This window comes from Oxyura jamaicensis, chromosome 1 (genome assembly GCF_011077185.1).
Source record: "Oxyura jamaicensis isolate SHBP4307 breed ruddy duck chromosome 1, BPBGC_Ojam_1.0, whole genome shotgun sequence".
In the NCBI taxonomy this organism is placed as follows: domain Eukaryota; kingdom Metazoa; phylum Chordata; class Aves; order Anseriformes; family Anatidae; genus Oxyura; species Oxyura jamaicensis.
In genome coordinates this window covers 5,892,930-5,919,912 of record NC_048893.1, presented here as the reverse complement: position 1 = coordinate 5,919,912, position 26,983 = coordinate 5,892,930, and the positions used below count along the sequence as shown (strand labels likewise).

Here is a 26,983-nt window from a genome sequence, read left to right as displayed (position 1 = left end):
GGAGACAGGAACCCACACTCAGAGATCCCGGGTCACAGGAGACAGGAACAAAAGCGTTAAGCCCTATTCTAGAATCTGAACGTGAGCCCTGAAGACTAGAAATAAAAGGTACTGCTTGTTTTTTCTCTTGGCAGAAATGATGTTTTAAAGGAGCTGACATCTCTCATGAATGGTATTTGTAGCTAGCATGCTCCCATAGAGAAAGGTTGTGAGAAGCCGGCACTTTTGACAAACCAACCTTCCCGCACAACCTGCCAAAATACACTGCTGGAAAAGCCTCACCAGTTATCGAGAGGGCCCTAGAGCAGTCAAAACACTTGCAGTGCCCAGGAAGCACATTGCTACAACAGGCAGCACACAGAAATAAAGCAAGTCTTAAAAAAAAAAAAAAAAAAAAAAAAAAAAAAAAAAAAAAAAAAACTCAGTGCAGTGCTAATCTCTTTATTACTACAAAAATCTATGATCACACATTACTGCTTAAGGACTCCATACCTTTAAGGTCTGCATAAAATAAGCCAGTTAGGCAACAAATCTTATTTTAATTCTATACAATTTCAGGATGGCTGCAAGTTCAAGGAGACTTCACAAAATCTTAGTGTGAATTTGATGATCTCTATAAATTCCACATCCTGGTAAACCTCTGTTATTAAGACAGCTGGACTTAAGACTCCAAATACCAGCACTACCAAATATCTGTCATGAATCAAACGTCCCACGGTCTGTCTTTGTCTCTGAAGGCCCATCTTCTCTTGACCAAAGATATGATTTTTAACACAACCTTATTGACTGAAGTCACAGATCTGCTGTCCAAACACAAACTGAATGGTGTAACTCTGACCTCTGAGGTTAAAGTTTTTACTAGATTCCAGGCTGATTTGTTTATACTATTCCCTGGCAGGTAGCCTGTGGTCTTCTCCAGCTATCCAACACTTGAGAATCGAGATGGTTTGTAAGAGCTAAGCTAACTCCAGTGTGCACAAAGGTACCAGGAAGTCTTTTTACGCCATTTGTGTCCCACTATTACTCATCTCCCATGCTACCATCGATCTGCTTTGGAACCCCTTCATCTGGCAATGGTCTCTTGAAAGCCTTTAGTCTAGTAGCCTACACTGCTTAAATGGACACCTGAACTGTGTCTGACGTGGTACCTTTCCTCTAGCCAGCACGGCACCCTGGACATCAGCTACTTGCAAGTGCTTAAGAATGAGATTTATGAAATTTCTAGGTAAGACTGTCAGATGCAGTTATGGGGATTAACAACCCCTACGGTGTGACCCGAATCTAACAGGTGCTATTCATTTTACTGAGGCTCAGAGCTGAGGAACAAATTACTCCCCTATTTTTAGGATTCTTTTCATATCTGATACAGCACCCCTCAGAAAATTAAATCAGAACATTAAAGAGAACATCCATGCTGCTGCTTATTCTAATCTTAACTTTCACCCAAATATTACATTGGTGGGTCAGAAAGATAAGGACAATATTGGAAAAGAGCCAAAGGAGTACAAATGTAATGGACAGTCCACAGCCCAGAAATACACGAGCATTATTCCAAATCCAAGAGATAGAATATCACAACCATTGGCCACGAAGTAATGAAGACTTCTTTGACACTTGTGGCAGAGCTGCAGTCCAAGAACAGAGACTCAGATGTAGCCAGACTTTCAGAGGATGCAATTTGGCAAACATGATTTGTACACAGAGAGCACATGCCACCTCCTTCTAAAGCTCTCTCTGTTTGCTATGTAGGTGAGATTACAAATACCTTTTTAGCTATATGCCTAAAACATTATATAAATGTATAGTATTTAGTTGGTCCTTACTCAGCGAATGGTGATCGTATCATTGAATCAGAGAAACAAGGGCTTGTACAACTGCAGTTTTGTATTTTGAAATTCCTGTATGATGGCTAGAGGCAAAAAATGATTTTATTATGACCTGAAATAGCATTAACATTTTCACATATTTTCCATTTAAAACTGATATAACACATTTTTTATGTAGCAACATTGGCTTCCTCACCTCCCCGAGAGGAGCACATTTAATTATTTTCACAGACCAAAAGGTCATACGGGATGAGAATTCTTGTAGAAGAGCAATCTTTGATCTAGCAGACAACAACAACAAAAACTGGTAACCGGAAGACAAAGAAAGAAGCAAAGTAAATATTGAATATACGTTCAAATTATGAAGAGATGGTATTTTGGGGAACCCAATTATATAGAACAGATTTTTTTTTTTATAGCGGGGGACTTTCTGTAACAGGACCTGAATAGGTTATGGGCAGGAAGGAGTAACTTCAAAGCAAAGAGTAAAGCTTTTTATTATTATTATTTTAAAGTTCCTACTTGATTAAGAAACAATCTGACAAGGGTGAAAAAAAAAAAAGTCATTCGAAGTCCCACAGTATGACAGGATTGAGTATAGCCCAGACCTGAGTTAATGTCCATTTAATTTATGTGCAAAAAGCTATGGAGGAGATTCCACTGCTTCAGAAGGAAAGGGTAGGGCAGATTCTGTACTCAAGACTCCAGAAGTTGTAATCTGTGATGTTTAATAATTGTATTTGGTAGAAGTGGATCCTTAATCTGCATAATCTTTAAGCAAAGCTCATTGAAAACTGAAGCTAAATAGAGACAGTAAGAAATGATTTAACATCGAAGTGCAGATTTAGCATCTAAGAACAGATTGTAACTCAGTGCCACATCAATTTGCCAGCAAAAGCAAGGCAAAGAAATATGAACAACTTTATATACACACACAAAGTATCACATAACTGGTTCAAAATAGGAACCAATTTCCAGGGGCTGTGAGCACCTCTAAATTTCCTTTCATTGCAGTTGGGCACACCTAAATTACTGATGCCACGCAAACACCTATATCCAGAAGTCAATTGGTTCTTAGTCTGAAACTGAACACCCCTCCAAAAAAAATTACAGAAAATCAGTAACAAGAGCTTCTGCTTCCCCAAACTTAGTCAAACTTCCTTTTATACAAAGAACGTGAAGAAGTACCAAATAAATACAGAATTTAAGAGCTAAAAGAGTAATCGTATTCTTAAGAAACTCAGAGACTTAATACAAAAGAAACAAAACTGAGTCCACATATAAAAATCATGGGTTGATGTTATGCTTAACTATTTATATTAAAGCCAAAGCTGATGTCTGATATGTAATCATGTTAAAAACAAGTTCCAAGAAGGCTTTAGTATGAAAACAAAATTAAATTTGATGAAGTTTAACAAATTTCATAGCTTTAGCTGCAGTGTGTAAGTGTTACTTTACTTGAAATCTGGAGAATTCTTGATGTTTTAACTGCACAAGAATTCAGTGTTGTCATATTTATCACCCGAGTCCAACAGCATACTTCAGTGGCATCAGTTTTCACATCAGGAGATAAGAAGGTATTCAGTCGTGCTCAGATTGTTTCTTGCTTGCATCGCCATATAATTGCATTAAACGTGGATTCCAAGGAGAACTCACCCTAACCCCCCAGGTTTCCATGAAAAAGCTTTTCTACGCTGTTAAATAACCCAACATACACACAGGATGAACAGCTCTTCAGTTCTTTCAATGACTATAAAAAAAAGATTTTCTTTAAATTGATAGCTTAATAGTTATGCTAAATATAACTTTTGCCCCGTTTCTTGTTTGTAATTCATTGTAATGCTTCTTGATACCTCAGTCATCATCTTGCTGATTTCGTTTCTGTCAAGGGAACAGAGGAGTTCATAATGTTAGGACACATTTATCTGAAATGGGAGCGCTGCTAAACCACAAGTGTGGTTGGATGTTGGATATCAGACAATGACTGTGCTTCTAAGCCATTTTTGAATGGCAAGAAGTAATTTTTCCAGCAAATACATCAACCCTTTCCCTCATCCCAAACTACTGGATTGTATTTACAGTAAAGAACAAGATTTGCCCGATACATTAACCAACAGAAAACAATGGTGGTGGCAGAAGCCAGTAGTCAAGATGAAGGCAACTTGCCCTCCCTTCCCCAGCTTACAAAGACGTCATGTTTTCATGTCACTGTTATCAAAGGAACAAAGAAACAGCATTTTGCTAATATACTCATCTTCTAACTTCTAAAAAGTTCTTAGAAGCATTAATTTCAGCTCTTCAAAAAATACATTTTCATTTAGTCTAATTTGTATTTACGTTGCTTCCCTAAGATAATTAAATAAAGTAAGATCAAAATGAGAGTGTTCTTAATCACTAAAGAAATATGTATATATGTAGAAAATATATACATAAATATATATATAAGCAAACAAAAAACCAACAGTACTTGGTATCATGGCTTCATATATGTTACAGGTACGTATGTTATCTATGCTAATTACAAAAGCACAATTCCAGGCACCTAGTTAGATGTTGCCATTTTACAGAGCTGAAAGGTGATAATTTTTTTCAGTACTTCTTACCAGTTTAAGAAAGTCAATTAATTTGTGAACATCCTCTCCTGTAGAAAGGTCCACGAAATCTTTTGGCAGTCGGTAACTCAGGTATGGACTAGGCTGGACAGTAACTTTACTGTTCGTACAGCGGAAAACTGGATAGTCCTTTGGAAAGATAATGGATAACATAAAAACAGTGCCCAAGAGTATAACCAGTAAAATCATTTGAACTCCTCCTATTGTCTGAATCACCTTGCCAACGAGTTTATTTAGTTCTCATTCAACTAAACCTGCACTTTCTAACAACTATTTTTTCATGAAAGACTCTGCCCACTTAAGAGCAATAATTAAAATGTTATCAGCAGTCAAATAAATGCATTCATTTCCTCACTTCAAGATTTCTACAGTATACCGATTGTTAATGTGTTTAATACATATACACATTTCTAATGGCGCCATAGTAATGGAGCTACCAGTGAATTTAGGCACTACGATCTACAATGAGATATGTGAATAAATATTTACAATAATATCCCTAAGCCCATCTTTGCAGGTTCCTTCTTTGAATCCATAGTTGCAAATAAAACCTTATTAAAATGATGATCTAAGCTTTCTGACGTATTTTTGCGTTTGGTGAAGAAATTGCTCTACAGAATACCTAGACGTATCTCTAAACTTCTCAATTCACTTCACTTTTCACTTCAACATATTGTACATTAAAGATGCTCTACACATGCAACCTAATTGGCAATTACACGTCGATAAGTAACTTCATTTTAAGAGACAGACATTCGGTAACTTTACAACAGATCCTGTGATTCAATTTAGGCTGAAGGATGAAGACAAGTCATTCTACTTGGCATACGGGCTTACAACAGAGAAATTATGTAAAGCATCTGGCACGCAGAAAAATAAATCCAAAATCCAGGTGTCTCATGGACAACTTGAGAAATGGGAATGTGCTTTTAACAAAGGAGACAGGTTTTAGCAGAAAGGTTCACTGAATTAATTTTCATACAGCAAAAGCCAGACCATGAAACTAAGAAAATAGCATGAACAGTAACCTGCACAGCAGTTTATTTCCCTTTCAACATATTATGAAAACGGTGAAAGAAAAGCAAAGCTCAAATGTTAAAAATAAGCTCTACATGGCATGACACTTCAGATACTCTTAATGCAGGTTAAGAGCTAGAAACTAAAGAAAAGCCCTATTTGACTAGCCATCGCTCCTCAGACAAACAGCAAATGCTTCACAAGATCAGGTAATACTACTTTACATCTCCTATCCAGCCATCCAAGGACTTGTTATGATGCAAGGACTCAGTCTCAGTCACACATGGAAGAAGTTGGAGTAGAAATAAATGAAGACTATGCCTCCCTCTCAGTATTAAGGGGAAGTTAGTTGTTTTTACAGAAGAAGGTTGGAACAGGGATAGAAAGGACCTGCTCTGCAAGTCGATGGAGTTCAATCAAAGGACAACACTTCTTCCCTGAGGGCATTCAGTATGAGAGACACAGAAGCTGAGCTTCTTTTGCCTCCCATCAAACACAAATCTGGAACTCAGGGAGAGTTTGTATGATGGTATCATAAACAAAGCAAAACTTTAAGTGATTAAATAGAAAAGTAACAGATTTTAAAAGAAATTGAAAAGAATGAGGAGAAATTTAAGATGCATCAAAGCAAGTTGTGGGGCATCATCTTCAACTCAAGTTAGAACTGCAACATGGGCGTGTATGTTTTGAACTACAAACTCCCTTGTAAGCATCTAAAACTAGCAGGTGATACTTGTTGAGACTAACTACCATGTAAAAAGATAGATCGATTCTTCCTACAAAGAGTTTACATTTCAAGAGTCAAGGACATCCATTTACTTCAATGGGATTTGCATCACAATTTGATCATAAAAAAGAAGCAGCAGAAGCCTTAACACCTTTGGGATTTACCTGCCAGCCTTCCTCACAGCACAGCCTTACCTGTTCTGTTGCTTCCTCTTCACTCTGGTCGCCTTTCAAATTTCTCCCAGAGGTCAGTTCGTCCCACGTAAACAGCAGTGAATCTGTTACTTCTCCAAATGGGTTAAAATCTATCAGCCAAATCTTACCCTGCAACGAAACAACAGAAGAATTAGAACAAGCCGTAAAATTTTAAACAAAACCAGAACACACACACACACTTCTACTATTGTAATATGTCTGGTCTTTACAGACGAAAAAAAAAGGTGTCAAAATTGAAATCATCTGTTCCAACACACTGAAAGTATTCTAACATACTTGACATTAGACCAACAGTCTTAAAACATAGCAAACTTTTATTAGTATATATTTTATTATTATTATTTTAGGCAGAAAATCGGTCAGAGCTCAAATAAACTGAATTCCCTTCTACACAAGGTACAGTTGTATACAAGGATGAGAGCACAGATTTGCTGTGGTCCTCCATGATTCACAGACAGCATGAACAAAGATGGAAAAAAAAAATGAGATAAGAAATGGGGATTTTGCTTTCCATTAAAAGCTGCCTCAGCACCCCTGTACTCTCAGAAGGGATTGTAAAAGAACAGAGCACAGTCTGCAAAATGCTAGTGGAGATCATGAAAGCTGTACAGATATAGATTTAAAAATAAAATAGTAACTTAACGGCATTTCTAATACAGCTATCGCTAGTAGTCCAGACTTTCTCCTGCCTTGTCTTTAATATATTAATGCGTCCAACAGCTCTGGTAGTATGCACAAGAGCGTGCCTATTTACAACTGAAAAATGAAAGCAGGGAGACTAATGGGACTTATTAAAGGTAACTGAAGTCTGCCAGGAGCAAGAAAGAGCTTGAATTCCTTGAGTCATCTTGAGATACAACCCCCAGTGCAGTGCCTTCTTTTCTTACCCAAGAAAGTATCATCTATTCTAAGAAAACAAATACTTTATGATCAGTTATAATGAAACGTGAATACAACTGGTAGTAAGAACTAGCAAAACAAGCATAACATCTGGAAGAAATCAGATCTATCAAATATGGAGAGAAAAAGCTTGTTGCAACATCTGGTACTGAAGGGTTTTATTGTGTTTAGTAAAAACCGATTGGAATTGGAAACCAAACCCAAAACTGTGTAGCTACCGAAAAATTATTTGGCTTTTTCTCTCCCTCATTCCTAAAGGATCTCCCTTCTCTGAGAGAGCCTTCCTCTTTTGATACAAACTGTAGGTACCTTTAACGATTTACACTAGAGCCATTTGTCTTCTAACTTACAAAGATCCCTTTGAAGCCTTCAGTCAGAGTAACATGGAGACTTCCTCTCCCACCCACACTGCGTAAACCACCCTGAGGCACTGCAGAGTGGGAAACAAGTAGAAACCCACCCAATAGCGGAGAGCAGAAATGCTGGAGGCTAAAAGCAGTCTGCCATCATCTGCACGGAGTTACTAATGCAGGTGGGGGCAGTCCCAGCGCAGACAAAAGTGGTGATGTTTCCTGTCAATGGGAACCATGCCAGCACAGCAAGCGGTGACATTGGGGTTTGCTGTGACCGTGGGGTTTGCATGCAGACTGTCACAGGTCTCACCCCCTCCGAGTAGATCGATGGGGTACAGCTGTCCCAAAGCGAGTTTTAGGAAGCAAATACACCGCAACGGTGCTATCGAAAGCAGACAGCTGCAAAAGAAACGGCGAACTGCAGGGACACGGACCTGCTTCTTATTTTTGGAAGGGTGAGGAAGCACAAACCTACTAAATTGCAACACCTCTGAACCAAAACTGACACCGTCAGTGCAGACAGAAAACGGGCAAACTCTGCTATCATTTTCTGTCTCTGTTCCTGCCTGAAACACAGTCACAAATTCTCATTATAAGCGATGTTTTACTTTTGCTAATGGGGACATCTTGTTAGCTCCAAGGCACTGGGAGGAGGAATCTGAAATTTAGATTCATTCTATCGCACTAGAAAAACAAGCTAATGAACCAATTTAATCACGGGCAGAGGCAACTGCTGGCAAAGTTCATTGTGCAGTTCATAGAATCCTTCCTTGCATCAGAAATGTTTACACTTAATAAAGGACTTCCTTAGGAAAGGCTTTCACAGAGACTCTTCCTCACCCCAAACGCATGAAATTGTTGGTGTTGTGTTTTCCTTTTTTAAATAGAAACTCAAGGTCATTTCTCTCGGGAAGAGATGTACCATAGAAAAAAACTGAAAATTGGTTTGAGATTACTGGAAGCAACATCTGGTTTTTGTGAGCACCCTAGCAGTATTTTCCCTCTCTGCAGACAGCAGTACTCCATCCACAACACCAATTGCTTCCACGAGACTGTCTTAAATCTCTACTGAGCTTCCAGTAGCAGCAAACTGATGAAAAGTGGCAAACAAACTAAATACCTCTTCTCAGGCCTCGATAAAGGGAACGTATACAATTCTGGGTCAGTAACCAAACCATCTTTTCTTCAGATTAAATACTCATTCAGGTCTTCTGCTATTGAAATGTAGTTTAAGGTGACATGCCCTGTGTATCTGAAGAGCAGGAGTAAAGCTATTTATCTGCTGTCTTCTGACATAAGTAATCTTTGTCATGAGGGCACAGAAATGCACAAGCCAGAGAAGCAAAGTTGTGCATATCTGGAGGGAGAAAAAAAAAAAAAATGCGTATTACATGAGATTTTTTTCTCTCATCCTAAAACAGCAACCACTAGATTTACCATACCATGACACCTTCGTGCTTTGTTTTACTGAAGCATTAAGCAGCACGCTGCTGAAAGGAAGTGCTTATGACAAAGACTGTTTAAAGGAAGTTAAAAGATAGATAAAACGCAAACCAAACTGTTACATTTCCCTAACTCCAGCTGCACCTTCATGCACGGTGCCAATGCTCTAGAGACACCAGCACTAGTCTGCATGTTAACAAGAAGAGTTGGGAACTAGCAGAGGTCTGGAGCCGCATATCTTGCTTTTCCTCATCTTAATACAGTGACTTGTCTCGAACATGGTTACAAGGTGTAAGACTTGTAAGAGACATAGAAGGAGCAACAGCAGAGCTGAGTCTCAGGCTGGTCAGCTGTTGCACAATGATGCATGCTGCTAGAAGAAAAAAAATAAGTATCCAAAAGAAAAGAGTCTACTAGTCCTGCAGTATGACTTCTTCAGGGCTTGGTCTCCAGCTCATCTGGCTTTGAAGACTGCATGATGGTTTTTCTTCCTTAAAAGACGAGTGGTCTGCCAAGTCAGGTGCTAGCTCAGATGAACTTGGTGAAGAGAGAGTAACAGGAGAGGCAGACACAGAAAAAGTTGTTCTCAAAAGGGGAACTGCTGATCCTATGCCCTCCTCCGACTCAATGAGCTGGCCTTGTGGCAGAGCACTCTGCAGCCCCTCAAGTAACTAAAGAAAGCATGTGGAGGGGTTTGCTCTCTTCCACAACTACAGCAAAGAACAAGCTTGTCCAAGTTGAATATTTAGAGTTGAAAGCATTTAAAATAAGCAGACATTGGACATTTCTCTCCTTCTGTAGGTGAGGTTGCCATGCAACCAGCCCAAAGAAGAGCATGGGCTCTGGAAATTAATCAGGCTCAGCAACACTCAATATTCTTTTGCTGCCTGTAACTTGCACACAAAGGGAACAATGAATAATACAGTTGCAAACCACAAAAGCATGTGTGAAAGGAGGAAGACTTGACACACAGGGCTATCTGGCAGTTTACAAGACCTGAGGGTAAAAGGCGCCAAGAGATAGCTACAAACAGATATATTTTATCCTGACAGATGAAGAAACACTGTTCATTTGAGATCACACAGGCTGAAACCTTTTACTTAAATCATCTGTCTTCATGCTTCAGCTGTGAAGCGGAGTACCCAAAAGCAGAACTTGGCTAGATGCTAAAGAATTGATTCTCATTTCGGTTGACAGCATCCTAAAGTCTGATGATTTGAGTCCAGGCAGGTAGTTTTCATTGCCATTCAGCATGGCCATTTTTAGCCTGCAACCTGATTTCAGGTACTTACATTAAAAGCTGTGCTGAGTAACAATACAGTAGTTACTTTTCACATGACATATTCTTGTTTTGTTTCTGTTTTTGCAAACAATGGCATGATTTACTATTACACAATTAAAAAATACCTAAGCAACATTCAAAGTCATAATCAGGACTTCCTAAAAATACTCCTAACTCACCTCAAATAAAGACTTTTCCCAGACCCTTAACTGTAAACATGTCAAACAACGAGACTTTAGAAAGTATATAGCATTTGCTGTCATCCTTTTCTGCATTTCTGGATAAGGATTTAGGAATACATTTAAGCTAAAACAAGTATTTAATTCTCATGTATTAACTTTATTCCCAAAATCAGGTATTGAGATTTAAGGCTACATAATGCATTTTTTGGTTGTGGTTGCTTTTAAGAGAATATCAACATTAACAGCCTTCAGAGCAGAGTTCATATGACCTACTTCTCTCCCTTGACACTAGAAAAGGTGAAAGTGATTAATGCAGGTATCTGCATGTGAAGTTAGGGTGGGACGTTTCTCCCTGCTCTGTCCCTATCCAGATGTTCAGGGTTCCGATTTGCTGAGCACTCGGAACCACAGCTGGAACAGTTTAAGAAAACAATTAGCTTCCATCTGCCTCAAACTGAGCACACAACATTCATACACTGTTATAACGATCATCCTTTTGTAACCTAGATCAAGAGTTATTATTTGTCGACCTCTGAAGGACAGTCTGAAGAAATGATTAGCTTGGATCAGTTCAGATGCTATAGGGCTGATCACAGGACAAAATGCCAAAGAAATGATTTTTGGAAGGAAAAGCGGTAAGAATCTCCTGCATTTTTTTAGTGAGCAGAACATCCTCCTTTCCCCCTAATTTTTGAAATAGCCCAGTCATTCTGGCTGAGTGTTCAGATACATTTCTGTCAAAAGCACCTCCAGTAGGCACTATATAGAGGGAGCCTTAATAACAAGTACTGCTTCACTAGAACTGTTTGGTGATATTGTACAATATTAAGTATTTGTCTTAAAAGAAAACTAAATTGCCTTCAGTAGAAGGCAATTCAGACAGAACTGCAGCTGAATCCAAAGGTATGCTCTTTAAACCAGATTACTTGTCTGGAAGAAGATATTTACTAAATAATTACATCACTGGCACAGACATACTTGCACCCCTAATCCTATCATTCTCCTACCGTTGACAGCAGAAGACATTGAAAAGGAACTGGGAGAGAATGATAAAACTAGGTAATGGTTTTTGACGTTTTTTGCTTTTATTTTTTATTTTTGCCAGGACCACTTCTAGGAAGATGAAGCTATTATTTGCTTCACCTCTGTAGCGTGTCAGGTGCAGTTTCCACAGAATAAACAATTCAATACTAAGGACATACATAATCTGTTGTTCACTTACCCTGCTGTCTCTGTAGACATCAAAAACAACTGAAAAAGAGAAATACATATGTTAATCTTTAAAGATATACAATTCCACAGACGATGTCTAAAATTAAATAGATGCTTGTCTAAACGGCACAATCTGCAAAGTCAATACATCCAAAGAACTGCATGCAAGCCAGAATTAGGTTCATTTCCAAGAGGAAGTTGAAAAATTTCAAGAACTACTGTTAAAGCACTGACAGCGCGTCTGCCAGGCTTTTCCATTTAATTCTGGTTTGTTCTGCTGATTTTTCCCCCAATGGAGAACATTTGATAAACTCTTAGCAGAGAGAGAGGCTTATCTTCTGCCTTTCTGCTGTTTGTTTTGCAGCAAAACTGAGACATTTCAAGGAAGGATCAAGACTCCATTGTGCTAGACGTGGCACAAACATACAAGAAGAGAAAGTTCCTGCTTCAGAGAGATTAGGAATTCAGCAGATAAGACAAACAGGTGGTAGGAAGACAGGAGTCAGTGGGCATGCTGAAGATAAGGTGGCCCTGAAATGCCTGTATTTAACGTAAAACAGAGCAGATACTGCAGATAGATCCTGCACACCTACTGATTATCAACAGCTCTATAAAAGAGACTCTGGTGCTCAGTGATTTAAGTCAAGCTGTCTTGCACAGTTACTTTGTTGTCCGTCCCATTGCTTAATTAAGCAGAAATCTTTGTAGATGTATCTACCTATTAGCTTCCCTACTGTATGGTTAAACAAATCTTTGTCTTTCCATTCAGCTACGGAAAACATACAGAGAAGCATTCAGGCATGACTGCTTGCAGAAATTGTACTGGTTCAGCAGGAAAAAAAAAAGCCAAATTTAGAAAAAACTCAGACAAACACTGTACTGTCACTTCCTTCGCTAATAAGGGAGGGAATAGTTCAGCTAACTAAGAGATTTCCCAATCCATGTGAGATAAACTAAACTCAGGATATGACTGAAGAGCACTTGAGCCTCAGCAGCTCCTCAGGAAGCTGCTTGTCAATAGCAGACACATTGATTGATCACATCCACGCATGTAAAGCTACTCCGTAACTTAACCTACTGCTTTGTGTGAAATTGGCTGCGCTAAGGGCAAACCACAACTCCGAGCTAAAGCCAGTCACGTTAACTGTTTTTTGGCTATGTGGCCTAGACATCCACACAGCTTTTTGCACAAGCTTGGTTATGTCAATTTAAAGTGATGCTGTAGGATTAATTGCTGTGATTTTCTCACTAAGACAAGCCCTAAGTCACTGATGCAAAGAAAAGCACAGCAACCCTAGATTTCTTCCCCAGCTGTTCAGCTGAACTTGTTGCTTGTACCACATACTCTCATTAGCCACATTTCATTAATGAAAAAACTTTCATCTGAGCTTTATTATAAAACAATGGCTGTCAGCTTGGGGCGAGCCTACGGCAGCAGTGATCATTTATCACCGAGGCTGACCACATCTAGTGGGATTTACATTTACATCCCCATTAAGACTGACTGCACATTGGTGACTCATTCGGGACATTCACAAACCATAAACAGAGAGGAAAACTTGAACTGTGTCCCTCTTCTTTATGGAACACTTCAGAACAGGCGTGTTGTGCGCCAGTGAGACTGTACCTGCAGCTGCTCAAAACTGAGGGTAAGCTAAGGCTTGACTCTACGGCGAGCATCAATACCTCTGTAGGATTGTTTTCAGTGGGCTCTTATGAGAAGATTTTAGAGGGTTCTAGCACCATTTAGAAGTATTTAAAAAGCACTCGCCCATCTGTTATCTTACTGCTCTGACTCCGCAGTGCTTCAGCTGCTCTGACTCAACTCTTCCATCTGGAGATGCTACCAGACCAACTGGAAAAAGCAGAGCAAACAGCACTGAAAGCCTCAACGAAGCAAGAAGTCAGGGGAAGAGCTGTAATACCTTTCCTTTTAAAAGCAAACAAACAAGTAAACGCAGATTTTCATTGTTAACAACACATATGCTACCAGACAGTGGATCAAGAAATATGCCGAGAGATGAATGAAGATATGGGGGATAAAAAGAAAGAGAGCAGAAAATGTTTTCTGCGTGTCATTTCTTTGCAGAAGGACAGGTCAGACACCTCACTTAGTGCCCAAGACCAAAAGGTTAACGAACCTCCATCCCAGTAGGCGACCCTGAAACCTCTTTGCCCCCAGAAGGTAATTCAGATGGCACAGTTTTACTTTACGCAGGACAACACTTCAGATTTTTCAGTTCACTAGGCAGCAGCTTCAGAGCCTAAATCTAGGCGTCGATTTCTAAAAATAGTGCCCTGAATTCTTATCTATCAGTTGATTACACACCAGCTGAAATTATGTTGGAACACAGAGGAAAATTAAAACAGTAATCAGAATGTCAGATCTGTATGATTGATTTTACTTCAAAATGTTAGGGCTAAAGATCTATTAAATTAGTATACTAATTGTATGTATTATGTCCAAATTGAAATAAAGGAACTATGCAGAGTCAAATTTTTAAGAATGTCAGTAAAACAGATTGCCATTAGAATGTATTCTTTTTAGAAATTCAGAACAGATCTACTTGACTGTCCTGGTTACTCAGCAAAATAGTTAACCATGCTCAAAACTCACTTAGAGGTTGGGCGATCAAAGCTTTATGAAAGACAATACAACTGACAGATAATTCTTATGTTTATGCATTTTATTAAACCACATGCTGGTTCATGCCAGACCAATTTAAATTCCTTCATCATATTTTTCACCAGTCCTGATCACACATCATGACAAAAACACTACCTTATTCTCACTAAACTATGGCAGGAAACTATTTCCAATAAAATTTGTAAAGGACTCCATATTTATAAACTGAAACAATTTACTTAGGCTGCTCAGGTGTAGTAGAATCTCATCAAATACCATTCAAAAGTTTGAGCAGATAAAATTCTGCACATCAATATTCTAGGAGAAGTCTGAAGTTTCTTTTCAAGAACTTATACAAAACCTTTCCTTGGAAAATACAACAATAATATAGCAGCAAACATTTTTAAAAACATTTTTTCTTATTTATCCTTCTTATTTAATGTCTTTTGTTAACTATTGCTTATCCATTGCTCAGATTTTGAATTTTTCTTATTTAAAAACATGTATAAGGGGAAAATGCCTTCAAAAACAAACAAAACAGCCAACAATCAAAAAGGCAAACAAACAAAAAACACATTATGTCCTCTGAAAGGGACCTTTCACTCATTTTTTGGTGTTTTTCTGAAAAGCTTGAACCTTTTCCTTCAGGGTTTTTTGTTCTCAGTTCTATGGTCAGGCAAGCACAACCCCACTCTGAATGTATGCTGTAGCCACTAGAGATGTAACATTCTCCCAAGTTAAAAAGAACCAAGCCCTGTGAAATGAACAGCTATGATGAGACAGATACACATCCACAGACTTCAAATACTGGGGCTACCATTTCTTATTGACGTGTACCGCTTTTTCCATTGCTCTCCAGCAATGAACTGGAGTTTTGCACATTGTGACTTGGTGCACTGTAGAGGTAACAAGCCTGGCTCAGCAAGGGGACAGGACAACAGGTCTCATTTCTATAGAGGTAGTCCTGCAAACCCCTGCAATTTCAAACCTCCCAGTATCCTGCAAAGTAACTTTAAAAAGGTAGACCCTTCATTTTTAAGTCTTTGTAACCACTTTTAAGTCTTTGTAACCACAAATGCAGTGTCTTCTTAAAAACCTTTATAAACGCTCCTTCTTCCCTGCCCATGTTCCCCTAATTGAAGAGTTAAGATACTTACAGTCTTCATCCAAAAATTTATACTGTATGTGTTTCTTGAAAAACTCCTGTATTGATCGGCAGATCTCCTCACACTGCGTAGAGATATGATCATAGTATTGCGTGTAGTCCCTCTGCGATATACCTGTCAAAAATTTTAGTAGATTATGAAGAGCTTTAGACGTGAAAACAAACAAGCAAACAGAAAAAAAACACCCCACAAACAGTCAAAACACAATGCTCCCAAGTTTCAGCCATTAACAATGACTTGCTGTTTGCCTTTACTCTCCACTACTCGAAACACTGTCATTGTGAACTTTCTCCTTGAACAGTTCTGCCCTACATTTTGTCAGCCTCATTCTAAACGTACACACTTTGACTATTTTAAGTGAATTTCAGGAGGAATCTTTTCCTGAGTTTAAGTTTCCAGTAGTTGTCCTGTCCTTTCGATTTCATTCACCCTAGTTACTCTGGTCAAAAACCTTTTCTGTTTAGCACATCAAATGTAGAAACCAGAGTTTGGAACCATATTTTATGGAGAAGAGGCCAGGTTTGCACATTAGCAAAGATGATAGGACTGAGTGTACCATAAAGATTCTCATTTAAACTATTTATTAAGCATGGAATAGAGTGTACCTGTTTGAAAAGACACAAGAGGTGAAGCCTTAAATCCTAGAATCAACAGACTGGCATACAGCCTAGTATCGTCCCTCATTGAGGGCTTTCTTGCATCTCTGACATTAGGTAAACTATTCCAACTACATCACAAGTGCTTCATTTCAGACAGTCAGACATTGTTTGTCTACAAGACAATAGGTTAAGTTGACATCAACAGGATTATACACTTGCATTTTCAATGACATAAGTTCTCGTACAGGATATGTCAACATAAGCCACTGCAATATCCTGCTGGACAAACGTCAAAGCAAGACCTACACCATCACTGCAGAATGAGTAATATATGCAATGCATGGAGGGAAAAAAGCCAGAAGTCCCCATGATATCGATGACGGTAGCTTACTATTTTAACTTTACACAAAGCACAGAGATCAAGTTTTACTGTAGGACAACGCTGATTTCCTTCTGAGATCTGCCCTTTAAAGCAGTTTGTATACAGTAAAGTTTATGAAGTCAGTGGAACTTTGAATTATTAATATCACTGCACAGCTTAACTCGGGCCTAAAAAACAAACAAACAAAAAAAGAGATGGTGGCATCTCAGGGGATGCAGATGTCTAACTGGAAAAGCATTCACTACGCTCTGCAAGTATCACTCTTAGCTTGACTGACAGGCTCATTAATTTTAAGAGCATGGGAACATATTGTGAAAAAACTTGGAAGGGTGCTCAGAAATGCAGCTGGAGCGCTAGCTGAAAAACCCATACTGGTAGATTTCCCAAGGTTTCAAAACCTACTAATGAAATGTGCAGAGCTTTTAATTAGCCAGAGTACAAATGCGTTGGGCTATTTGAAAGTAAATATCACTCGCTCTCTCTCTTGATTATAGATATATACACTCTATAATAAATCTAAAGTCAAATGTTTTAGAGGTTATTACAGCGATGCGTATCTCTGCCAGTTGTGTTCCAGCAGCAATAACCAGGACAAGATTCAGCTTTTTCCTACTTAAAGTTACGTCAATACAATTAAGCAATAGTGGATTAATGGATAGTCTTTGCCATTAGTAAGACAAAATCTGTTACAGAGAACTGTCACAAACCCCGCAATTGGCATGAATGGAGAAAGAATGGGAAGATGAGTGTGGAAGCACAGCCACATGAAAGGGTTTTGAGAACTGTATGTGCTGACAGCACCTAGATTAGCAGATCCCAAAACTGAAAATGAGCCTGAAACTTCACATGAAGCTTCACAGCACAACCAGACCAAGCGACAAAGGACAATAAATAAATTCCTAATGGTTGGACAGGATAGAGACAAATGGCTGACAGCTCCTAACAGGTACAAAACGGTACAGCCAGTACTAGCACACAGTCACCCTGCTGAGAAGGTGCCAGGAGAAAGAATGAGGACCTTACACCTCTTTACCTCTGTATCATCACAAGGAATCCTGGACAGACCACTTACATATATGTATCTTGGTGCTTGTGAATATGTAGGTGTGCAACAAAAAGAGCAGAAATTTGCTTTTATTTTAAAGCAAAAGTCACCTTCCTTCCTATGAAGGACATGTCCTGGTTAGAGTTGAGGCAGAGTAGTTAAGGTCAGGTGTGCACCAGTCCCATGCTATTCACCTGTCCATTCATCTTTAAATATTCCATGGTAGACCACACCAAAAGGGAATTCAAACTGCAGGATGGTACTAAGGCTGAAATTAAACCCCTCAGTTTAAGCAGCAGTACGTGCACTAGGTGTCTAAGCTCTTGTTATGGTCAGGAGAGACTAGTCAATAAATCTAGAGGAGCACAATTCAGCTAAATTCACCTGAAAGCTGCCTAACACACATGCTCTCGTGCAATCTGCCTGTCCTCCAGCCGTCACAGGGCTCCTGATGCATCCTCCAGCTCTTTGCATGCTGTGGACACCCTAGTTGTTCAGTGCCATTTACAACACTCTACACCTAGTTTCTTTTTTTCCAGCCAGAGTAACAGATCAATAGATTTTTTGCCTAAGCTACACTCCATATAATGCAAATTCAGACACCTGTGGACACATTCTGACCTCCACAACTTTCGGTATATAGTATCCAAACGTGGTCACATCTTATCAGCATAATATCCAACTGCCTCTGTATTCATTCTGCAAGTTGGGTATGATTCAATAATCTCCTGGATATAAAGGAATCCCTTACCAACCAGTTTTTGGGTGAAGTTTCTGAATAAGCAATTAGAATCAAGAATATTCCCGCTGCAATATTGGACAGACTATGTCATCAGGCCTTCAAATACCGTGAAGAAAGAAAATTGGCATGACACATTTTAAATTAGAGAAAGAAGAGAAACGTTAATTCCCTGAAATGTGAGCAATAAGGAAGAAGTGTCTTCAGATTTAGCACTGATCCAAGTAATCGGAGAAACTCTAAGAACTTCATCTAATAATTTCATCGCTAAGACAATTCTCACCAATAAGCTTGTTTTCCTTGACAAAGCATCTGAATTCCGCACCAGGGATTAGTTCGCACCATTTGCGAAGAACGAGCTATAAAGGAAAACAAATGACAAAGTATTGTTTCAGAACAGGACTTTTTTGTCACCACTCATACCTTGTAGATCTTCCAGCAGTTTGGCTGTAAGACAACCTCTGACGTTAATTCTGATACAAGAAAACAAAACAATCTTAACTTGCAGTTCATACAGCTATCTTAGGAAATACTTCAAAGCAATTTGACTTCATACTAATCTGTACATAATGAGAATATAAAAAAAATTAACCTACTAGACTATAATTTACCAATTAGAGCGCCCTTTTATGAAGCTGGTCATAGAAAGAAACCTTTTCACCATGAGAACTGATGTTCTCGAGACCAGATTTGAGAAAACACTAAGCAACCCAAACTGATCTCACTTTACCTAACTTTGATCATGAGAATGGACTGGAGAACTACTGAGGCCTCTTCCCACCTTAATTAGCCCATGCTATTCCACTTTGTCCAGTATTTAAATGTGAAATTATTTATGAAACAACTTCCAAGTTACATTAATGATACAGCATGGAAGACAAAAAGTCCTGCTGTACAGCACAACAAATCTGTCATGGAATTGGCAGAAGTTGCTCTCTAGTAAAAAGAGCTGATGAACAGAATTAAATTTAACCAACTCAACCTCTATTCTGGTACACACCCAAGCGCAATTCTGCGATGCCTTTGGAGGTACAAACTGGTTCAGATAAGGACGTGAGATAGAAATAGTAACCAAACTATTATTGCCAATAGGACAGAATGCCTGGTAATTAAAGCATCTCTCTGGCACTTCAAGTTCTGTTTTTTCCTAAGCTGAAGCATTCAGATGGATCCATTCTTTAGAGGGCCTCAGTTACTGCTCACGGGTCCTGGAAACTCCCAACACCTATCAACTGCAGTAGAAAAACCTCAGAAATCAAAGGTGACACACCTAAATACAACGTAAACAAAACTGCTGCAAGTTTCAGAGGCCTACCTTTAAAGCACATTAAGACAGCGCTTCAAAACACGAGGTGCATTCACTTGTCTAAAGCCCTTTAAGCCCACAGGATGATGACAAATGTTATTTTTACGTTAAAATTAGAGACGTGACTAGATGCCATCATAAAACCAATAGCACCACAAGAAGAGTTTAAAGCATTATTAATATCTAAGTTGCTAAGTTACCTTTTTAATGCAGCGTGTATAAGATCTGATAGACCATCTCAGTTCTTAGCAAAGAGCTACAAACCCCAGCCACTACAGCCAGCTTCTCTCTCAGCTGTGATGGCCACAAGAAGCACTTTACTGAGAATATGGGATTTGCAGCTACTGAGCTTGTCCTTCCTGGCAAAACCAGACAGACACTACAGGGAACTGCAAGGAAGCTTCAAAAGTCTGCACTGAGCTCATCTCTGACCCGTAACTAAATGAACTCCTTATGACCTGTAGTTCTTAACCTGATTTCCCCCACACTGCCCAAGCAACACAATTAAAACAAACAAACAAAAAAGTATAGTGGGCACACGCCCAAGTACAAGTGGCAGCCTGCCCGTCCGTAATTCACTTAAATTACCTACAAGTCATACAAAGAGTCTTACCTCATAGTCTAAGCAAGGATCAGGGGAATCATCAGTACAGTGAATAAATCTGGAAAACAAGTCACAGGCATCAAAATCTGCTTTTACATACAAGATTTTAGCGATAGTGAGGAAAATTAGCCCCAAAACGTTAATCACAAAAGCTACAGATACATTACCTCTAAGACATACAAAGCAGGTAATTTAAGTATGGCAGTAACAAACCTCCTTTCCGCAATTATCAAGAAGAAAAAACATATTTTTTGATCTAGAGTAATTTGGAAGCACTTAATGGACAGGGACTTGGCTAACATGTAAGCGCTTATTCACTGTTAAGTTCTTTGTTTGATTCAACACCGCTGCTCCCTTTCTCTTTATTGTTATGTGCTATCATCATATTCTCCAAGAACCAGATAAACGTTAAAAGTACGAAGGAAAACATGCTGCAGTGAAACATGATTAGGTTGTTGAAGTTTAACTTCCTAAACCAGACAACTGAGAGACATCGCTTTGTCTTACAGCAGCTCAGGATTATTTTCATTTCTGTGAAAAAGGGATGCAAAACAGCGCCACTCAACACTTCTGATTCCACAGCATGGTATTCTTCTAAATTAAGAGCCTTAAGAAACGCTCTTAGAAATCTCCGGAGAGTGGGAATAAACAAAACCATTTCCATAACTGCAAGCAGATGCCAAGGTTTGGTTCCTTGCAAGTAGCTCACTCGTTGTGCTACCATTCAGCAACTACCAAGCATGGAGGCAGCTACACCCAAGACAACTTCTATGTACGTTTTTGTTGCTATACGGCAAATCTTGCAATAAATCCCATAACTTTCCAAGGGAATTATCGGAAGAACATGCATTTTCCTTCCAGGCGTACTCCCTGACCTTATTGGCAACAAACTACTTTGATGCGTAGAAGAACTGTGTAAAGGGTCAGTGCTGCGCACTAAGGATAAACACAGCCATTTAAGACATCTCCTTTTGGCACTCAGCTCAGTTCAGCAATCCAGAAGTCTCACATCTCTCCTACAAGCACTGCATTGCAAGACACGGCTGCCCAACGTCTCTGCTCTTCCTGAGCAAAGCACTGCATTTGTTAAGACACGGCTGCCCAGCCTTCAGTTGGAAGCAAAGAGCTATCATAACAGTTTTCTCAGCACGCCGCCAGAAGAAATAAGTTTTTAGATTAGGCTTTAATATCCACCACATGGAGAAGAGAAGGGTGATAGCAGACATGTCTTCCAAAAGTACTGTAATCAAACCGATCGTATAAATCTGTAAGCCTATGTAAACAGATAAGATCCTTCAGCTACAGTTTATATCCCAGCAATTTAAGATCTGTCAAGGCAATAGAAACACTCCTAAGAGCTTCTAGTTTTGCAAGACTCAAAATGCCTCCATTACGATTGTATCTGCTAACCATGCTCAAGAAAATATTCCCCACACACCAAAATAATCATAAACTAGAGGTAAAAAGGCAGCTGAAGTCCAGCCCACAGGTCTGCAGCCCCTGGGTGCTAAGACCTGCATTATCTTTCAGAGTCTTCCATATTTGAGATGGGGTTATCTGTGATCTGCTCCATTCCAGTAGGATGCAGACTCTTCCATTTAGCAAAAAATAGCCTTGTTAAAAAAAAAAATCAAAGTTATCTTTTCCTCAACCCTCCAATTTCCAAACCCTCCTCCCTTTAACATCTTCATCAATGATCTGGACGAGGGCATTGAGTGCACCCTCAGTAAGTTTGCAGATGACACCAAGTTAGGTGCGAGTGTCGATTTGCTCGAGGGTAGGAAGGCTCTGCAGGAGGATCTGGATAGGCTGCACCGATGGGCTGGGGTCAACTGCATGAAGTTTAACAAGGCCAAGTGCCGGGTCCTGCACCTGGGGCGTAATAATCCCAGGCAGAGCTACAGGCTGGGAGATGAGTGGTTGGAGTGCTGCCAGGCGGAGAAGGACCTGGGAGCGATAGTGGACAATCGGCTGAATATGAGCCAGCAGTGTGCTCAGGTGGCCAAGAAGGCCAACGGCATCCTGGCTTGTATCAGAAATAGTGTGACCAGCAGTGCTAGGGAGGTGATTGTCCCCCTGTACTCGGCTCTGGTGAGGCCACACCTCGAGTACTGTGTTCAGTTTTGGGCCCCTCGCTACAAGAAGGACATCGAGGTGCTTGAGCGGGTCCAAAGAAGGGCGACGAAGCTGGTGAGGGGCCTGGAGAACAAGTCCTACGAGGAGCGGCTGAGGGAGCTGGGCTTGTTCAGCCTGGAGAAGAGGAGGCTCAGGGGCGACCTTATCGCTCTCTACAGATACCTTAAAGGAGGCTGTAGAGAGGTGGGGGTTGGCCTGTTCTCCCACGTGCCTGGTGACAGGACGAGGGGGAATGGGCTAAAGTTGCGCCAGGGGAGTTTTAGGTCAGATGTTAGGAAGAGCTTCTTTACTGAAAGGGTTGTGAGGCATTGGAACAGGCTGCCCAGGGAGGTGGTGGAGTCACCGTCCCTGGAAGTCTTCAAAAGACGTTTAGATGTAGAGCTTAGGGATATGGTTTAGTGGGGACTGTTAGTGTTAGGTTAGAGGTTGGACTCGATGATCTTGAGGTCTCTTCCAACCTAGAAATTCTGTGATTCTGTGATTCTGTGAATATTTTGGGTGGGGGCTAAGCAGGGAAAGATACTCTCTCTTTTCTTGCCGTTTTATACCTTTTACCAACTTATTCTAGCATTAACTGCTTGGACACGGCTGAATTCATCCATTACTTACAGCCTTCTGAACATTAGAGACAGAAGGCTAAGCAGGGTTTCTTTAACCCGCATTCTATTCAGGTTTTCAGGTAACTGAAAGAGTATTCAGAGGGACTCAAGGACTGCAAAGATACCCCAGCTCCCTTTTCCAGAGCCTTTGAAAATTAGAATTTTAAACACTAGGAAGGTGAAGGAATTAAACTCTGCTGCTTGTGCTGTGGTCAACAGCTTGCCTACAGATTTGTACTTAGATGGCAACAAGAGAAGGATCAAGGTCTCTTACTTGTAGCAGATGTTAATCTCTAAATGCATACACTTGACGACAGGGCACACCACATGAAGCTGTTATGCAGTTCAGCTGGCACCACAGAGACAAGTGATTTAAGGTTTGTAAGATCTCCGGTACCTAGCCTGCTATAAAAACCATCAACTCATTTGCAAATATTCTGTGAATAATAATCTCAGCTAAGATATTACACGTATCATGAGAATTGTAAAAGTCATTTTGTACCAGACAGTTCCCCTGCTACTGTCTCATAGCTTATTTTCAAACCTTAAATAAATAAACAAATAAAAGTCCAGTTTCTAACAGCAAGAAATACTCAACTTTAAGGACCATACGCAGACAGGAATTCAGGCACCACTTGCAAGAGGATTTTGTACTATATGCACTGTAAATTCCTAGGACAAATGGGCATGCATGTAAAAAATATCAAAGGCCTTATTTTCCACATGAGATAGTGTGGAACCGTTTACCTTGAAATAGGCTATACTCAAGTCTAAACCAACAGCTACCGTTCTCACAAAAAGTATCCTGATTGCCAAGGCACATCTTTATGAGCCAACACTGCCTCCTATGTTCTGTCAGGAGAACACAGGCCACTATCCCTCCATGTCTCTGAAAGAACTTTGTAACTTCCCACTAAAAAGCAAAAACAATATTTTAACTGAATTAAGTTTAGACGCAGGCAGAAACAGAGTAAATATTAAGCCTCGACTATATTTCAGTCTCCTCTCAGAGAACAAAAATTGGAAAGAAAACAAAACAGACTGAGAATAAGAGGTAGAAGAAAAACAGTGGTCTGCTTTTTCCTCAGCTCACGACAGACTGCCTGGGGAGGAGGGAGTAGATGACATATAGAAGTGGCAATTCAATTTAATTTGCCATTTAACATAAAAAAGATCAAGTAGTGTTGTAGGTAGGATTTCTCCACCGTGCACATCCTAGCTAGCAAGCGTTCTGGCTAAGAGATGCAGCACCTGGCAGCACAGCAGTTCTGCACTGAGGCACCTGGCTGAATCCAGCGATGTCCGTGTGCTTGGGCACACCCAACCTGCACCTCCTGGATCAGGTTCCTCCGAGGAGACTTTGACATACCTGATTCTCTCTGAGTCAGGCATTTCATCGCTCATAAGTGAGCTTTTATGCCACGAGCATAACGTTTTGGTCAGGCAGAGAACTTTGTGGTTCAGTATTTTAAAGAGTTAAGTCTGGTTCCAAAAATAAAGCTTGAGTGCTACATTAAAGGAAAAAAAATGCACTGCTTAATTTTAAAGCCTTGTTTCAATGGTCTTATGAGCCTAATGGGCTAAACCTTACTTGAAAACAGACTTTCTCAACTGCTCTGAGAAACAGGCACTTAGATGTAGGGCTTAAAAAGACTTTCTATAAACTCCTATACAGCAAAAGTGCATCTCCCCTCACGTTCCTTTGCGTCTTGCACGTTGACACATTTGGAAACGTGGCTCACTGGGAGCTGTTTCACCTGCTCCCTTAACCCAGTAGACATTTCCTAACTACTAAAGGTGTTGCAGGTGGTCCCTTCCCTCTATTTCACTTGCAAAGTAGCATCCTGGGCCTAGACAGGGTTCAGTGGCTAACTCTGGACTCTTCACTTCACCTGTCTAACCAGCTTCTCAGAAAGGTTTCAAGAGAGAACATTTGGAAGTAACAGGTCCACAGGTCCAATAAAATACTGAAAATTGGTTTACAACAGTTGGGATGTGCTTACCAGAAAACAGCACCTTCTGGCACCTAACTGCCCCTCCGCACCAGGGCAAAGGGCAGTCCCTGCAGGGAACATCTTTTGCATGAGGTTGCTTTTGGACAAGGTTGAACTTACAGATTTCCTATTTCATCTCTAGTGCTACGATTGATAAACAGCCAGAAAAATAGGAATGCTGTAGGCTTCAACATCCTGATAGTGACACCTGCAGATTTAAAATGCTCCACACCGCAGAACAGGAACGATCTCCAAAGTTCAACAAAATTTCCAAGGTTTACATAAGCTTGTTGTTGCTAAAAAGCATCATCTTATAATTGAAAGGGCATTATCATACCATTAAAACTATTGCCACTATTTATACCTGTCTCGAGGTGGGTATTCGTGTCTTAACAAAATGTAGCCCATGTCTCAAGGTGCGTATTCATGTCTTAACAAAGCGTAGCCCAAACATCCTAGTAATGAGCAAGAAAGCTACTTACTAAAACAATACGCTCAACACGATTTCAGAGGAAGTTTTGTTCAAAAGAGAATTGTTAATCACTTAACAGAAATCCCAGTTAGAAAGGGGTTTCTTTTATCACGTATCCACATTAAGTTTTTGAAAGCCTATATTAAAAATTGAAAAGTTAAGGGTCACACCACCGCCAAGTTTTCTGCAAACTCAGCTAAGTAAAACATAATGCTTTACTTGAAGCAGAAACCACATCAACTACAGCAACAAGCACATTGCTCTCAAGTCTTTGCTAATTTACTCCTGTTCCAAAAGTTAATTCATTATTCTGAGCTTGAAACCTAACAAGCGTCAACACCATGAGAAAAACCAAACACTTAAAGAGTTAAAGCTTATCTTGTCACATTCACTATATCTGCAGTTAAGGCCGCATTTTCTGATGGTTTGTACTGAAGTATTGCGTAGCTGAAACGTTCTCAGAACTTGAGACAGTTGAGAATTACAGAAAGGGCAGTTCCCTGACCTGAACAACGTATAGATCAGTATCAGATAAGCAAACAGGAAACAGAAGAGGAAGAAAGAAGCATAGAAAGTGCTTCAAGTCCCACATCACTGGCAAAGCTGCATTAAGAAACAGATCTTCAAATTGCCAATGTGAAGTTTTCATATTACGGCCTAGGAAGTGGATTTTTAAATTAATACCAATGAACAGGAAATATATATATATATATATATGTAATATGTACACATATACAAATAAAAATATACATAAAATGTATATATATACACACACTACATTTCAGCTGCTACTTATGCAGGACAAGAAACTTTGAGACTCCACTGACTGTTAATGAAAGAAGCAGAAATAAACTGCTTTTATCCCTTCTCCTCCCTCTGACTAGCTCTTCCAAGGGACCTGGGTACGTTTCCAATTTTCATTTGTTCAGTACTTCAGGTTCTTACGCCAACTGCATTTCCAGTTTCTGCTTGCTAAGGACTAGGGAGCTGGCAGCTAATCAATAGCATAACTAAGACCACCTCTGTGATTCAGCAGTAATCATTTCTGTGCTCGGATGGGGACATTTTGTATGAATAACTTAGTAATTTAGAAATACCATGCACACACTGGACCATAATGTGTGCTTTCTTCAGGTACAACACACTCATAAAATACAAGATATGCAGAAACTGAAGTGTTTTTACACTTTATGTTCACCTTGTCATATGCACAAGTTCCACTCAAATTCATGAATACTGCATGAAAGTGCAAGGCAGCATTGCCCACATTAACTCTACTGTAATAAAGCATCAAAAGCTGTTTTGGAAAAAAAAAACAAACTGATTTTATACCAACATTACATTAGACTTTATGGGAAGGGAAATAAATACCATACTTCTCAAATGAAACTTCACTTTAACCGTTAGATTAGGTGATAATCCCACGCTCACAACACAAGGTTGGTTTATTTGCTACTCACATCTTAAGCTCCATTATCCAACTGTATCCATCTTAGCACTCTGGAAAGGAGCACAAATGGACTGAACTAGTGCAACTTGAGGTACT

The 26,983-nt window shown here is 39.7% G+C and overlaps 1 protein-coding gene across 1 annotated transcript in view; it reads right to left on the bottom strand.

Moving 5' to 3' along the window:
• Positions 1-2,305: 2,305 nt before the first annotated feature.
• The window catches only part of CDC123 (cell division cycle 123), a 34,490-nt gene continuing 9,812 nt past the window's right edge, over positions 2,306-26,983 (bottom strand). The window contains exons 7-13 of the mRNA XM_035325246.1: positions 20,246-20,294; positions 18,610-18,685; positions 15,553-15,675; positions 11,780-11,808; positions 6,377-6,505; positions 4,430-4,567; positions 2,306-3,707 (exon numbers count right to left, since the gene is read on the bottom strand). Of these exons, the coding sequence (XP_035181137.1) occupies positions 3,681-3,707; positions 4,430-4,567; positions 6,377-6,505; positions 11,780-11,808; positions 15,553-15,675; positions 18,610-18,685; positions 20,246-20,294 (571 nt within the window). The 3' untranslated portion in view covers positions 2,306-3,680. The remainder of the gene's footprint in view (positions 3,708-4,429; positions 4,568-6,376; positions 6,506-11,779; positions 11,809-15,552; positions 15,676-18,609; positions 18,686-20,245; positions 20,295-26,983) is intronic.